Source organism: Setaria viridis, chromosome 3, assembly GCF_005286985.2.
Source record: "Setaria viridis chromosome 3, Setaria_viridis_v4.0, whole genome shotgun sequence".
Classification (NCBI taxonomy): Eukaryota; Viridiplantae; Streptophyta; class Magnoliopsida; order Poales; family Poaceae; genus Setaria; species Setaria viridis.
The window spans coordinates 26,310,177-26,325,201 of NC_048265.2; the positions used below are offsets into that span (position 1 = coordinate 26,310,177).

Here is a 15,025-nt window from a genome sequence, read left to right on the forward strand (position 1 = left end):
GATACAACAGCAGCAACAGTAGGACAAAGCTCCGCGTAGAGCACCGGGTGCTCGTAGCAGAAATCCAACCTATCAGGTGTACGTAGCCTGTAGCCCCGTATCTTCTTTTCCTCCGTCTGTTCAATCCGTAGGAAGAGAGGATAGGAGTTGCAGACCATCGTCCGACCGCATGGGGAAAAGCACCAGTTCTCCCGCACGATGCGAGGGCCCGACGGCCCCCCGGCCCAGCAGCCCCGTATCCCCACGCGTCTTCTCCACAGCACGCACCCCGCGCTCAAGGCAGCATGGCGGCAGCGTAGGAGAGGAAGGAACGGCATGGGTCAGATGCACAGGAGGGGACAACGAGGACGACGAATTGAGGCAGCAGTGGATCCTGCCGGCGGTGGGAGGTTGCTGCTGCTTGACCACGACGGCGCAGCAGATCCAGGGTATCGGCCGCGCATCTAAGAGCGCTGCTCCAGCGGAGATCGATCTCCCTAGGACCAACGCGGGGTGGGGAACCCGGAGGCAAGGGCTAGAACCTAGACTCATGATATCATGTAAGTGTATATGGCTCAGGAATTAATGGATGAGCCTCGAGGGCGAATATACGGAGGTACAGACTTGAGGGTAAGAAGCCTCCTTCAGATATTTCCAATACTACCAAATATGGTCTAACAACTTTAAATAAAAAAACGGAGGACCCTGCCTTGGCAAATGACTAGGCTAGCTCGCAATGCAAAGGTTGAGCAGAAGTAACTAAGCGTGCGTTTGCCTTGTTTGCTAGCTGGCCTCGCCTGACCTTGCCCAGCAAGGAGAGCCTTGCCAGCGGCGGAGAGTGATACGGCTAAACATGACACCCATTGGCCGTTGTAATTAATTTTTGTTGGATGAAAACTGAACGTATCTATATAAATAAAGAGCGCCTCTTTTTGGCTGGAGATTTTTCTTGTACCTGGAGTAAAACAGCAAAAGACATTCCATCTGCAACACGCCTGCTAAAGTCAAGCCAGCCATGCTTCATGTTAGGTGACATGAAAGCCTGCGAATCCATGATAAGTACATCGGTAAAAGTCGTCACCAGCCAAAGAGTAAAACTAAAATACTGCTATCAAGAACAACCACCCAAGGATCACAACTAATTTAGCTATAGCTGTTCCTCAGGCTCGCAGTCGCAGCTGATGGTAAGAATCCATTTAATTGTAAAAGGTTACCACAGGAAGATGAGTACGAAGCATGAAAAGAAGGTTAGGCTGGTATGCTTGTTCTTAACGAGTCACATAAACCAGCCACACGGCAGAATCTACAGAGACAAGCGGGACTCCCAAGAAAAGTCAGTCCACCTCTTATCATTCGCATCTACTTGGTAACGGTAAAGGATCCCAGCTTGGACAGATCCGGAACCCAGCAGGACAGTTCTGAAGATCCTGTCACGAACATCAAGGATCCTGGAGCCCACCTTACTAGTGGTGGTTCATTATCTGTGCTTCCCCAGCGTGCAACCTGCATGCCCAAGCATTGCCATACATCTGTCAAACAGACATAACATCTAAGTAATTTCAACATCAACATCAACATCACACATTCCTCCGTACCTTTCCGCTCCTAACATTCCAGGCATAAACACTACCATCACCAGAGCCTGCAAGAGAAGAGCATAATGCATTGCTAAGTTGAAGAGAAGATGCAATGACTGCAAGTCTGCAACGGGCGATAAGGAATGGTTTCTAACCAGATATGATATGGTTTCCATCAGGACTGAATGATGCCTCCAGCGTTGAATTGGTTACCACTGGCTTCACATTGTATGATGCAATCTGAATGGAAAAAAAAAACGTAAGAGCCACATTATACTAGTCTTAGCACGCAGGATATGAAGTGAAGTAGGTTTGCATGCTTACGCTGCTGCCATGGAATGAATCTAGCACATGAACACGCCCAGCTTTAGTGGTTACCAGAATCCGCCTGCCATCACTACTGAACTTTATGACATGGGCTTCTGAATCATCATTACCGACAGAGAATATCTCAAAAGGCCCCTGCAGATGTAAGAAGTTAGAACAGTTGAACTAAAGGCAAACAACACATCCAATCACAACTACCTTTTCAAATTTTCGAGCATCAAACATCCTTATGTGACCACCATAGGCAACTGCAAATACCATGCCCTGATCATCATATGAAACTGCAGGCCTCCCTTGCACACGCAGTAAGCCCTGAAAAATCCATGAGATGATTTTGCTAGTCACCAGCAATATATATTAGTTCAATTGTAATTCCAAGGAATGCGAAATATTCCCTCTTGATCCAAACTGTAAGTTGTTTAGGATTCGGACACTAACATGATCTTTAATGTGATACTTTGACTAGCAACTTCTACAAAAATTGGTTATTTTATATAAAAAGTGTTATTACTAAGGATTTTTCATGATAAATCCAGTAACATCAGATTGATATTGTCAATCCACATACATTTTATACATTGATGGTCAAAGCTGAAATGGTTTAAGCAGAAAATTCCTAAAACGACTTATATTATGGATTGGAGGGGGTAGATGTTACGGATTTCAGTTAAATAGAATGACCATGCCCAAGACACTTTATTCTTTACATTGACAGGAATGTCGTGAATACAGTATCCATCAACCCAGAAGGAACAGAAAACACAGAAGTAGGCAACTACAAGGGTTTAATGATTCAGTTGCAGCAGCGTTACATTTTCGATTCCAAGTGATTCAAAGAGTTGGTAGGAGAGAAATCAAAAATAGCTTCCTTCATCTAAAACTGCAGTTTGCTAAGTTGGCATAAACAGGTGGTGAAGCAGAATCTGCAGTTTATCTCGAGTCACATAATTGTGTACTGTATCATTAGTTTTACCTGTGATTTTTCAGCCCGCTGATCCCATAAGAGAACGGTGCGATCAATTGAACCAGAGAGAAAATTTTCTTTTTCAGAGCAAAATGAGATGCAGACAACCCTGGACAAGAAAGCACATTAGCATCCTCCACTGGCCTTAGTATAACCGAAGTTTTAACCACAATTTATTATAAGTTAGTGTGGCATACCTGTCAAGGTGACCTTTAAAATATCTAAGAAACCGGTTATCATTCAGTGAGAGTAGACGCAGAGATTCTGCATTATTACTTCTTTTCAATACATGATATAAATAATTTTGAAGTTAGCATAAAACAGGACTTACCATCCCAGCCATTTTTCGATGAATATAAGACAATGCCTGGGTTATCAGTGAAGCAAACAAGTTCGACCCCATACTTTTTGCTATTAATAGTCTTCAAACACCTGAAAATTTCAATGAGTGAGAAACCAATGCATATCACAAAGAAAGCAATAGTTTGGAGTGCATGTAACACAATAGTTGGGTTATAATAAAGCTTGTTGTGTGGAATACTAAAGTCGAACAGAAGTTTCGAGTATTGGGCACTAAAATAAACTATAAAGATACAAATGAGAATTTGTACTAGTGCAGTATTGTTCTTAAGAACTGAAAAATGAAGTGTAAATTCTAGAAAACATCAGTGAACATGAACTACTAGAATGTAAGAAAAGCGTACTCATGTTAAGACTTAAAAAGAATCAATAGTCACCCTATTTGCTTAATTAGAATAAAAATAAACTGAGGACAGAGTAATTGACTGCACTCACAATGCATTTTGAGTGTCATATAGGCGGATTGATTCATCATCACTGGCTGTCACGAGATAGTTCGTAGCCTTGCTGTGAAAATCCATAGAACTAATTCTGCCATTCTGAAAAAAAGAATTATGATATACCAAAAGAGTCAAATGAGCGCAGTGTACGGGTACGGCGTAGGTATGTCAATGGATATTGGGCAGTTCTCTATATAGTGATGCGCATTTGGCAGTAATGCATCAAAGACACAAGTCAAATGAAGATTTCAAGTCATAGAACACACCATGAATTTTTTTTTAATGTTTCTTTTGAAACTGAATATGTCCATTGCAATAGACTAATAGTTAGGTGCTCTAGTCTGATATCTCACTGCTATTACATGCCAAGCTTATTGATAATTTAATACTTGTAACCTGATAGCAAGGGCAATTTATTCGATTCATCTTGCAGTACGATACATACATAGTTATAGCACGAAAATTGTCTGTATGGCTAAAGAACATGAACCCCAATGCCACTAGGCCACCACACAATTAATAACGGTTAAACCCAGTGGGCCTATATAAGATCCAATGAATCTTCAAGCCCTTGCATTCAGATTTCTGTAGCAATCTAATCTGAAATCTATACATTTTCAAGGAAGCTAAGTAAATTCAGTAAGCAAGATAAGCAAGTCAACTCAATTATCAACTTAGCACCCGATTTCTTCCAAAGAAAACTTTTTGGACACCCGGGTGTAGAACAGTTTTAACTCCAGCAGTCAGTTCCAGTGAGTAATTTGGGTGAAGAACAGAGGCTTACATAGCCTTGGAAGGCCAGCCCTTTCTTCATGCTCTTGAGCACCTCATTGTTGATCTCCATGCTCACCCTGGACGGACTCATCATGGACAAAAACCCCCTCAAAATCTTGAAAAACAAACTGCCCTCAAATTCAATCAATCAGCTATCAAGAATATGGCCTTGAGCACAGAAGAAGAACCTAATCAAACCATGGATGGATGGATTCAGATTGGAAGCTGCGCACAAATCCACAATAAAACTTTCTGCGAATCCAACCCTGAGAACAACTGGATCCATCCAAAGCAAACGATTGAGTGCTCACCAACAGAAGGAATGAACTAATCGAGGCCGATGGATGGATTCAGATTGGTAGCTGCAAGCGAATTTGCAACAAACTGAGTAGGCAACCCTAAGAACAAAGGAATCCATCCAAGCAAAAAAGGAGTGCTCACCAGCAGAAGGAACCAGCCAATCCAGGCCGGGGATGGATGGATCTATGTTCCACTAGATGGAAGTAGGAGCGGCGGCATTGCAAGCGTGAGGAGCGGCAGGAAGAGGGGAGGGGAGGGACCAAAGGGTATCTGCTTGGCTGCGCCACCATAGGAGTCTTGACAGCAATTGGATCTCTTGAGCATTATCATTATTGGTAATATCAGAGAAATTTGGCTAGCATTTTGATTGTTTCCAGAATTGACGTGCCCTATGCCAATGTCCAGTTGTCCACCAGTTCATTTGCAAATTGAAACGGTTCGCCTGCGCAAATGGCCATGGTACTGGTGGCATGGCGCGGTGGCAGCACCTAATCAGTTACCATAAATGATGAACTTTAGAATTAGCCAGCTTCAAAGGGTCACATTTCATAAACCGCAAATTCAATCTCCTATCCTTTTGCACCATTATTATGTTCCCTGCTATGGAATCTACTAAAAAGGTCCCCCTTGCTATATTCTAATAAGAAATATTAGAAGACAATTGAGTCCCACATGTCAAAATCACCAATGCAGTAAGATTTGGCATCGCTGCAGTCCAGACATCACCCTTTTGTCCATGTTTTGGCATCGCACATGTTTTAATTGGTCCAAAGAAGCCATCAGTTTATGGCGATCTTGCTAGGCTTTGAAGGAGAAATTTGAGAGGAGCTGGAAAGAGAGAGGTGAAGGAGTTGATGATTATTTGGAATATGGGGGAAATGAAGTGAGGTTCAGTGTGCTCTGTTTGTTCAACCCTTAAGCTGTATTATGCCCTACCCTGGGGAATGTAACTATCCATAGCCGTTAACACTTTTACATACTGAAATACCACTTTTCACCCCTTTTTTTGGCCACTGAAGATAGAAGTTCCCTGTTCCCACACCAATTTCACCACATATCCGGGGACGACAGGGGCATTTTGCCATGATGAAGCATAGGAACTAGAGTGAAGAAGTGTGTGTGCGGCTGCTTACATAGTCTCTGAAGGCCAGTCCGACCTCCATGCTCTTGAGCATCTCATCGGTGATCTCCATGCTCACCCTGGGCGGACTCGTCATGGTGTCAGTTCCCCAAATTTTTCCTCAAGTAAACCTTAATCGGCACCAGGGACCACTGGAAAAGAAAAGAAGAACATAATCAAACCGTGAGTCGACTGATCCAGCAACGCTCCAACCCCAATCCACAACAAAGAATTAACTGAATATAGGAACCCAACCCTAGGCCGAGGGAGGAGTGGCGCTGTGGATTGCTTACCGAAACGAAGGAACCAAACCGATTGACGCCCGGCTGGCACGATGGATGGACCCTTAGCCCGGTTACGCAGAGAGGAGGAGCGGCGGCGGAGCGAAGAGCGGCGGAAACAGGCCTGGGGAGCGCCCGGCGGCGGCGGCGGCGGCTTTGCTTGTCCGGCGCCGCGGCGGTAAGAGGTTTCCGAGCCGAGCTCTATCTACTAGCCTGTCGGAGCTCTGGAGCCAACTCAAGAGCCGATTCGGCGATTCCAGCTTGGCTCAAGCCTACGCGGCTACGGCAATCCACTCGAGCTTGACTCCGTACGGCCGGCGGAGCCCCCGTGGCGGCACTCGCCCGCACGGAGGCGCACAGCCAGGCTTGGCTAAGCTCAGATCGGCATGGATTGCAGGTGGAGGTGCTTGGCGGGTGGATTTCGTGGTGGTGTGCTGCTCTCTGTTCGAGCAAGGAAGGAGCAAACGCAAGCTTTTGGTGCTCTCTTTCTTGTCTTGGAAGCGGAGCAGCGCAGGATTGAGAGGGAAGCAGAGAGAGGGAGGAGCTCAAGCTACTTGGATTGGAGAAAATTCAGATGAGGGAGAGAGGTGCATGCTGCAGCTGTTTGCTTTGCAGATTGGAGGCGGGAGCATAGAGAAAGAGAGGAGCAGAGCCGGATTGGAGATTGCAGATTGGAGACGGCCTGCTCTCCTTGCTAGCATCCTTCGTACGGATAAAAGAACAGATGAGATCGTGCCATGAGCTGTTATTGCTAGTTCTTGGAGGATGTCTTCATCAATGACGGGCGACGGCGAGCCGATGCCGTGTTGGGCGGGTCCGACCAGTCGTCCGCTCGATGACGCCATGACGGGGATGGGACTATGGGAGACAGCAGCACGAGCTCGCGGCGAGAGAAGGGAAAGAGAATCAAGGTTGGTAACTTCACCTGTATAGCCGATGCACGGTTATCGTATCAACAAACCAAACCAAACACAATCGTGTACCTAGCCAGGTCTACACTGACCATGCGTTGTTTGGAACTGTTTAAATATTAAAATAAGCTGAAACTAGAAGCTAAACGCCATGCTTTTTTCAGTTTTTTTTACGTTTCTTCCCACCACCTCCGTTTGTACTAAAACGTAGAAACAAACTGGTTCAGACATACTTCTCAAATAAGCGCTATTTCAATATTTATACAGCTTATTTGAGAAGCGCTTCTCTCGACCGCGGTTACAAACAGAGCCCATGACCAAGCAACCAAATACAACTCTATTGCATAACATTAGACATGTTTAGACTAGCATAACTCCAGATCCTAGCCAGGCTAGGGTTAGCCAAACAACCAAATAGACGGAGCCATAGCTGGCTACTACTCTTTGGGGTCCGTGACCAATGGACCCGAATCATGGTCCCACCGGATCAGCGTTTCTCTTCTTGACTTCTCGCATCAATCTAGTTATGCTTCCGTTGTTCCGCTAATCGACTCTTATCTTGTGTTCTCTCCCTAATCTCCAACTCGAGCAGTACATGGAAAAGCTAGCAAACAGCAAGCGTAAACGGATTCCTGTAGCTGCAGGTAGCCGCTTGCTACTACGCTACCTTGCCTTTCGATGCGGCAGTGCATGCACTAGTAGCTCTGTATCTTGATCCTAATGGTCTTCTATTGTTTTCTCTCGTTGCAGATATATGATATATCAGCCAAGGACTGGAGAGCTCAATAAACAACAGTGATGAGGACATCACCTGCTCGGATACAATCACATTGGTAACTTTTGATTCAAAGGTGAAACAATTCTTTATCATGATTGTATTTGATACATTTGATGAATTGATGCTGCACCATGATGTGTGTTCATTGTCATTTTCAGAAATACATACATGGATCAAAAAAAGAGTTAAACACACATGGAAGGCATGGAGGACCAAAGAAGTTGATTGGGGGCCAAGTCCAAGTATTCCCAACACCCTCCATAGGCCACCACGTCACTTTTGGCCTAAGGAAAGAAAGAGATCCAATTTAACATGTTTTGGGGCTGGATTTGGAGTGCAGCACTACACCAACTTGCGACGACCGCCATGACGTCATTTGAACTCCATTTCGGACATTCAAGTACTTCATGGAATTCTTATGAAGTCTATTTTTCATATGGATCTGAACTCATATCCATATCTATTCCGAGGCGGCTGCAATGATCAAATTACTACCGAGAGGTTTTTTTGTCCAAGGTGTTATGTCGCCTTATTTTGGTCCAATTGGCCGTGTATAAAGTTGGATCCATTAGGAACGCATCCTAAGATTGTGGGACAACCCCTACCACGTCCTGGTCATCCTCTACCCTCTCATGTACCACCATAGCCACCAAAAATAGGTTGGGTTTTGTTTTAGATGTAAGTTTAGCCATTACTACTTCCTTGTAGACACATATGTCGACTAGACCATCCGTTCTACTCAATTCAGAATCCCAACATTTTTATTTTAGATTGGTTTTCATCTCCATATTTACAATTGAGTTGCTTGTTCTACTTGTTCTTACTTGTTCCTCGATTGCTTACAGGAATTACCCTAGTGATTTGGTTGATCGTGCTCCACAAGATCGCGGCGACCATTGGAGGTGGTGTATCGGTTGCTAAGGCGCAGCATCCTTGGATGGTTGTAGTCGAACCGTGAACATCGTCTCCATCCCCAAATCAAGTTATCCATCTTCTCTCATTAAAAGATCACGATCAAACCCTAGCGGATTCATAGCAGTTGGTAATCAGAGCAAGGTTGATCGGTGAGAGATTTCCAATTCTTTGTTGTTTTTAATCTCCTATAGTTCAAAAAAGCCAAAAAAATAGTAGATTAGTTTTCCTTAATCCTAAGGACCCTTTGAGCCTTTTACTAGTGCTACTTAGTTAGGGCTTGTTAAGTCTTCGGTTGCATCGGTTGTGTCGAGTTGACGGTCTTAGTGTCTAGTCTTTTAGAGTTTTGAGTTATGTCATGTTTTGGTAGCTTCCACCATTGCTGCTGCTGTTTGTTGATTTCATATCTATCAAGATTCCAATTTGGTTAAGTTTGTTGTGAATTCCAAGCTAGTTGTTGCTGTGCAATTGTGTAAAAAAAAGAAAGAAAAAGAAAGAAAGAAAAAATAGGGGTTGTTCCATTTATTCCTCGCTTATTTTCGATGGTGTTTTGTGACTTCCTTTGTGTCCAGACTCATGCCTCTAGCACGGTCTAGGTTAGGACCAGCATAGTACCACCGTTGAACGATTATTCAGCTTGCTTTTGTGACTAACGTGGTGCTAGTATTTTCCCTTGCTTCAGCCCACCTACAGCTCCACATATTCGACTACAACTTGATAGGTTTTTGTTGCTGCGGCAAACATACACTTTGCTCCACGGTTGTAGACTTGTTGGTTGCCATCACCTCCTGTTTGGCTTTGTAAGAACTTGTAAGGGCTTGTTTTAAATAAGTTGAGTTTTAAACAAGTTGGGGTTCTGAATCTCTGAATCGAGTAGAACGGATGGTCTAGTCGATATACGCGTCTACAAGGAAGAAGCAATGGCTAATCTTACATCTAAAACAAAACCTAAGTGTGTTTAACACTATTTTTAATCCACGTATGTATTTGTAAAAATGATAATGAATACACACCATGGTGCAACATCAATTCATCAAATGTATCAAATACAATCATGGTAAAGAATTGCTTCACCTTTGAATAAAAAATTGCTAATGTGGTTGTATCCGAGAAGATGATGACCTCATCAAAAACAATCCTAAAAATGTTCTAGGGTCTAATGAGGTAGATTGCATGCGTTCGTTGCAAAAAAATTCGTCGGAAGTTCGCTACCGGAAACAGTGCATTCGGGTACCGAAACGCACCCGTTTCGCATCGCTTTTCGTGCAGTAGCGAAATGCACCAAAACACTCACAAATATGTTCTAGGGTCTAATAAGGTAGATTGGATGCATTCGTTGTGAAAAAAATCTGTCGGAAGTTCGCTACCCAAAAACAGTGCGTTCAGGTACTAAAATACACTCGTTTCACATTGTTTTTAGTGTAGTAGCAAAATGCTCCAAAACACTCCCAAGCATTTTCTAGGGTCTAATGAGGTAGATTGGATGCGTTCATTGTGAAAAAATCCGTCGGAAGTTTGCTACCCGGAAACTGTGCATTCAGGAACCGAAACACACTCGTTTTGCATCGTTTTGAGTGTAGTAGAAAAATGCTATAAAACACTCCCAAGCATGTTCTAGGGTCTAATAAGGTAGATTGCATGCGTTCGTTGCGAGAAAATCCGTCGGAAGTTCGCTACCCGAAAGTAGTGCATTCGGGTGCCAAAACACACCCATTTTGCATCGTTTTCTGTGTAGTAGCGAAATGCTCGAAAATACTCCAGAACATGTTCTAGGGTCTATTGAGGCTGATGGGATGCGTTCATTGCAAAAAAAAAATTCGTCGGAAGTTCAGTACTGGAAACAGTGCATTTGGGTACCGAAACGCACCTGTTTCGCATCATTTTTCGAGCGAAATGCACCAAAACACTCACAAACATGTTGTAGCGTCTAGTGAGGTAGATTGGATGCGTTCATTGTGAAAATATCCGTAGGAAGTTCGCTACCCAGAAATGGTGCATTCGGGTACCAAAACACACCTGTTTCGCATCGTTTTCCTTGCAGTTGAGAAATGCTCGAAAACACTCCCAAACATGTTCTAGGGTCCAATGAGGTAGATTGGATGCGTTCGTTGCAAAAAAGTTCATCAGAAGTTCGCTACCGGAAACAATGCATTCGGGTACCGAAGCGCACCCATTTCGCATAATTTTTCGTGTAGTAGCAAAATGCACCAAAATACTCACAAACATGTTCTAGGGTCACGGAAATCCCGTTGCCGATCTGGTTGGTCGCGGTCCTCATCGTTGCCTCTCCTGCCGTGGCGGCGTTATCGTTGTTGTCGCGCTGACGGTCGTTGTTGGCGTTGTTGTTGACGGGTGGGTTAGTGTTCTGCTCCACCACTTCTTCGGAGATTGGCACCCTCCGATCTCCTGCGTGATCGCCTCAGTGGTGGTCGGATCTACTATGCTCGGATCGGCTCCGAGAGTACCGGGTAGCTATGGACCGAGAGTGTGCGGGCCGGTTGTTGGCTTGTTCCTCGATCTGGGCGTTGGCGACTTGGAGTCACGCCCGGATACGCTAGACTTGATCTGAGTCTGGGAGATTCTCTGGGTTGGCGTACACAGCCCCCATTTGGCTTGGGGGGTAGTGAAGACATTGTGGCTGGCCTGCTTGAGGCTGACTAGTAGATTGTGGGTGCGTATTGACTCCTGCGTCTGTCCTGGGCGCCACCCTGGTCGGCGTTGTCACGGTCATTGCGTGGCGGTGGTGCTGGTCGCCTTCTGCCTCTGCGACAGCAGCGGTTTGCTGTTGGGTGTTGGCTTGCTCTTGTTGGCACCATGGCGTGCAGTTCTAGTTCCTAGCGTTACGGCCTTCTTCTTGAGATTCCGTTTTGCCATCCCGGGCTGGCTCATCAGCGGATACCACGAAAGCTTTATGATCGGGCGTGGAGGAGTTGCTCTCATCATCGCTTCCATATGGATTTGGCGTCAGGACGATACGGGGCACCTGGAATCACCACAGTTAGGAAACTGGGCGAGTTTGGGCGGGTCTTCAGATTGGATCTGGAAAACCTAGTTGAGCTTGGTAGAGTACTCGGCATCCGAGTTTCGTAGACCGAAGGAGACATGGGATGGACCCTGCGTCGACCTAGTTGAATGTAGCACCACCTTAGACAAATCTATGCACTCGGCGATAGTGCTACTGATGCGATCTAGCCTCGCGATCAGGTTGGAAGGCATAGGTGGGCGGGCAACGACAAGTAGATCTGGAACCCTCTCGGAGAGAGAGAGATCGTCGACCTGCTGGGCAAGCGACATGATGATCCTTGGGTGGAGAACTTGTCCCGCCGGAGCGGATTCGACGGAAGCCAAGCTAGTAGAGGATGCTGAGTCGACGAAAGACGCTGAGTCAACGGAAGAAGCATCGGATCGAAATCTGCTGGAATGGTCCCGAAGCGAATCTTGATCGGATTGGTGAGGAGGTCCTTCATGCTCTCGGGGTAGATGACGTCGGGGCGGGTTGCCATCAAGTTTGCTGAGAAGATCTCGCAACCACCCCTACCTGGCATGCCAACTGTCGAATTTATAAGCCCGGCAGTCCACGGGGGGTGGGGGTTACCCAAGTGGTTGATTTGTAGGTGAGGACAATTGTGAAACCAAGAACTCAAAGGTGATCGTGCGAACACAATGGGGACAAGAGGGTTTTAGACAGGTTCGGACCTCCGGAGAGTAATACCCAAGTGGTAGATTTGGACTGAGAGTGTGCGGGCTGGTTGTTGTCATGTTCCTCAATTTGGTCGTTGGCAACTTGAAGTCACACCCGGATTCATTGGACTTGGTATGAGTCTGGGAGATTCTCTAGGTCGGTGTACACAACCCCCAGGTTGGCTTGTGGGGTACTGAAGACATTGTGGCAGGCCTGCTCGAGGTCAGCTAGTAGATTGCAGGCGTGTATTAGGCGCCTGTGTCTGTCCCGGGCGCTGCCCTGGTCGGCGTTGTTGTGGTTGTTGCGCGGCGGTTGGCGCTGGTCACCTTCTTCCCCTGCGATAGCAACGGGTTGTTGTTGGGCGTTGGCTTGCTCCTGTTGGTGCCGTGTCGGGCGGTTCTAGTTCCTGGCATTACAACCTCTTCCTAAGATTCCGTTTTGCCATCCCGGGGTGGCTCATCAATGGAGACCATGAAAGTTTCATGATCGGGCATGGAGGAGTTGCTCTCATCATTGCTTCCATATGGATTTGGCGTAAGGACGATACGGGGCACCTAGAATTCACCACACTTCAGAAACTAGGCAGGTTCGAGCAAGTCTCTAGATTGGATCTGGAAAAACCTAGTTGAGAATGGTAGAGTACTCGGCGGTTGAGTTTTGCAGGCCGAAGGAGATGTGGGATGGACCCTGCGCTGACCTAGTTGAACATAGCGCCACCTTAGACAAATCTATGCATTTGGCGATAGTGCTACTGATGCGATCTAGCCCCATGATCAAGTTAGAAGGCATGGGTGGGCTGGCGACAACAAGTAGATCTGGAACCCTCTCGGAGAGAGAGAGATCTCCGACCTGCTAGGAAAGCGGCGTGACAATCCTTGGATGGAGAACTTGTCCCACCGGAGCGGATTCGACCGAAGCCGAGCTGGTGGAGGACGTTGAGTTGACGAAAGAAGCCGTTGGATAAAAATCCGCTGGCATGATCCCGAAGCGAATCTTGATCGGGTTGGTGAGGAGGTCCTTCATGCTCTCGGGGAAGATGACGCCGGGGTGGGATGCCATCAAGCTTGCTGAGAGGATCTCGCAACCACCACTACCAGGCGCGCCAACTATTGGATTTATAAGCTCGGCAGTACACAAGGGGGTTACCCAAGTGGTTGATTTGTAGGTGAGAGCGATTGCGAAACCAAGAACCCGAAGGTGGTCGCGAGAACACAAGGGAAATAGGGATTTTAGACAGGTTCGGACCTCTAGAGAGTAATACCCTACGTCTTGTATGCGTGGATTGTATCGCTGGTATGAGGTGATGCAATACGATGTTTGGATACCCTCACGGGGTCCCTTAGCTGCCTTATATAGGGTGATGACCAAAAGTTGTAAGTCGGATTGAATCTAATCTACTCGGTAGTTACATGGAAGGTAATCTCAGTCGGACTAAAATACGCGATCTATGATATCTGGGCAGATTTGGACTATCTTGTTATCTTGACGTGTACTCCAAGTATCTTCATGTCCTTGGCCCACACACCCTGGTCGGGTGGGCCCACTTGTCATGTCCAGTAGTATCCTCATTGGTGGGGACCCATAGGGTACCCATATCCATCAATAGATTGGATGTGTTTGCTGCGAAAAAACTCGTGGAAAGTTCGCTATTTGGAAACAATGCATTCGGGTGTCGAACAGCACCCATTTCGCATTTTTTTGTGTAGTAGCGAAATGCACCACAATAGTCCCAAACTTGTTCCAAGGTCTAATGAGGTAGATTGGATGCGCTCATTGTGAAAAAATCCGTCGGAAGTTCGCTACCCGGAAACAGTGCATTCGGGTACCAAAATACACCCGTTTCGCATCGTTTTTAGTGTAATAGCCAAATGCTCCAAAACACTACCAAGCATGGTCTAGGGTCTAATGAGGTAGATTGGATGCATTCGTTGTGAAGAAAATCCGTCGGAAATTTGCTACCCAGAAGCAGTGCATTCGGGTGCCAAAGCACACCTGTTTTGCATCATTTTCTGTGCAGTAGCGAAATGCTTGAAAACACTCCCAAACATGTTCTAGAGTCTAATGAGGTAGATTGGATGCGTTCGTTGCAAAAAGATTCATCGGAAATTGGCTACCAGAAAAAGTGCATTCGGCTACCGAAACGCACCCGTTTCGCATCATTTTTCGTGCAGTAGCGAAATGCACCAAAATACTCACAAACATGTTGTAGGGTCTAATGAGGTAGATTGGATGAGTTCATTGCGAAAACATCCGTTGGATGTTCACTACCCAGAAACGGTGCATTCGGGTGCCAAAACACACCTGTTTTGCATCGTTTTTCTTGTAGTAGCGAAATGCTCCAAAGCACACCCGAACATGTTCTAGTGTCTAATGAGGAGGTAGATTTGATGCGTTCATTGCTAAAAATTTTCTTGGAAGTTCGCTACTAGAAATAGTGCATCCGGGTACCGAAATGCACCTATTTCACATCGTTTTTCATGCAGTAGCGAAATGCACCAAAACACTCACAAACATGTTCTAGAGTCTAATGAGGTAGATTGGATGCGTTCGTTGCGAAAAAACCCATCAAAATTTCACTATCCGAAAAAAGTGCATTTGGGTGCCACAACGCACCCATTTC

At 45.8% G+C, this 15,025-nt stretch overlaps 1 protein-coding gene across 4 annotated transcripts; it reads right to left on the reverse strand.

Moving 5' to 3' along the window:
• Window positions 1-1,071: 1,071 nt before the first annotated feature.
• On the reverse strand, window positions 1,072-6,984 carry LOC117849493 (protein ANTHESIS POMOTING FACTOR 1). 4 transcript variants are annotated; one of them, XM_034731060.2, is made up of 12 exons: window positions 6,135-6,984; window positions 5,855-5,993; window positions 4,432-4,498; window positions 3,643-3,746; window positions 3,179-3,279; window positions 3,045-3,111; window positions 2,857-2,956; window positions 2,082-2,195; window positions 1,881-2,018; window positions 1,712-1,796; window positions 1,575-1,621; window positions 1,072-1,482 (listed from the first exon to the last, which is right to left on the reverse strand). In XM_034731060.2, exons 2-12 carry the CDS (start codon window positions 5,899-5,901, stop codon window positions 1,339-1,341), a joined length of 1,014 nt encoding a protein of 337 aa, XP_034586951.1. In that variant the 5' UTR covers window positions 5,902-5,993; window positions 6,135-6,984; the 3' UTR covers window positions 1,072-1,338. The 4 variants fall into 4 exon arrangements, with proteins under 4 accessions (XP_034586951.1, XP_072148927.1, XP_034586952.1 ...); XM_072292826.1 differs by having other exon boundaries at window positions 4,432-4,507; window positions 6,135-6,982; XM_034731061.2 differs by lacking the exon at window positions 4,432-4,498 and having other exon boundaries at window positions 6,135-6,981.
• Window positions 6,985-15,025: the final 8,041 nt, after the last annotated feature.

Coding starts and splice junctions, on each gene's coding strand:
- LOC117849493 (XM_072292826.1), bottom strand. CDS start 5,901: ATGAGATGCTCAAGAGCATGGAGGTCGGACTGGCCTTCAGAGACTAT. Junction 3,112..3,178: donor ATCGAAAAATGGCTGGGATG/GTAAGTCCTGTT, acceptor GTAATAATGCAG/AATCTCTGCGTCTACTCTCA. Junction 1,483..1,574: donor GGAATGTTAGGAGCGGAAAG/GTACGGAGGAAT, acceptor TTGGGCATGCAG/GTTGCACGCTGGGGAAGCAC.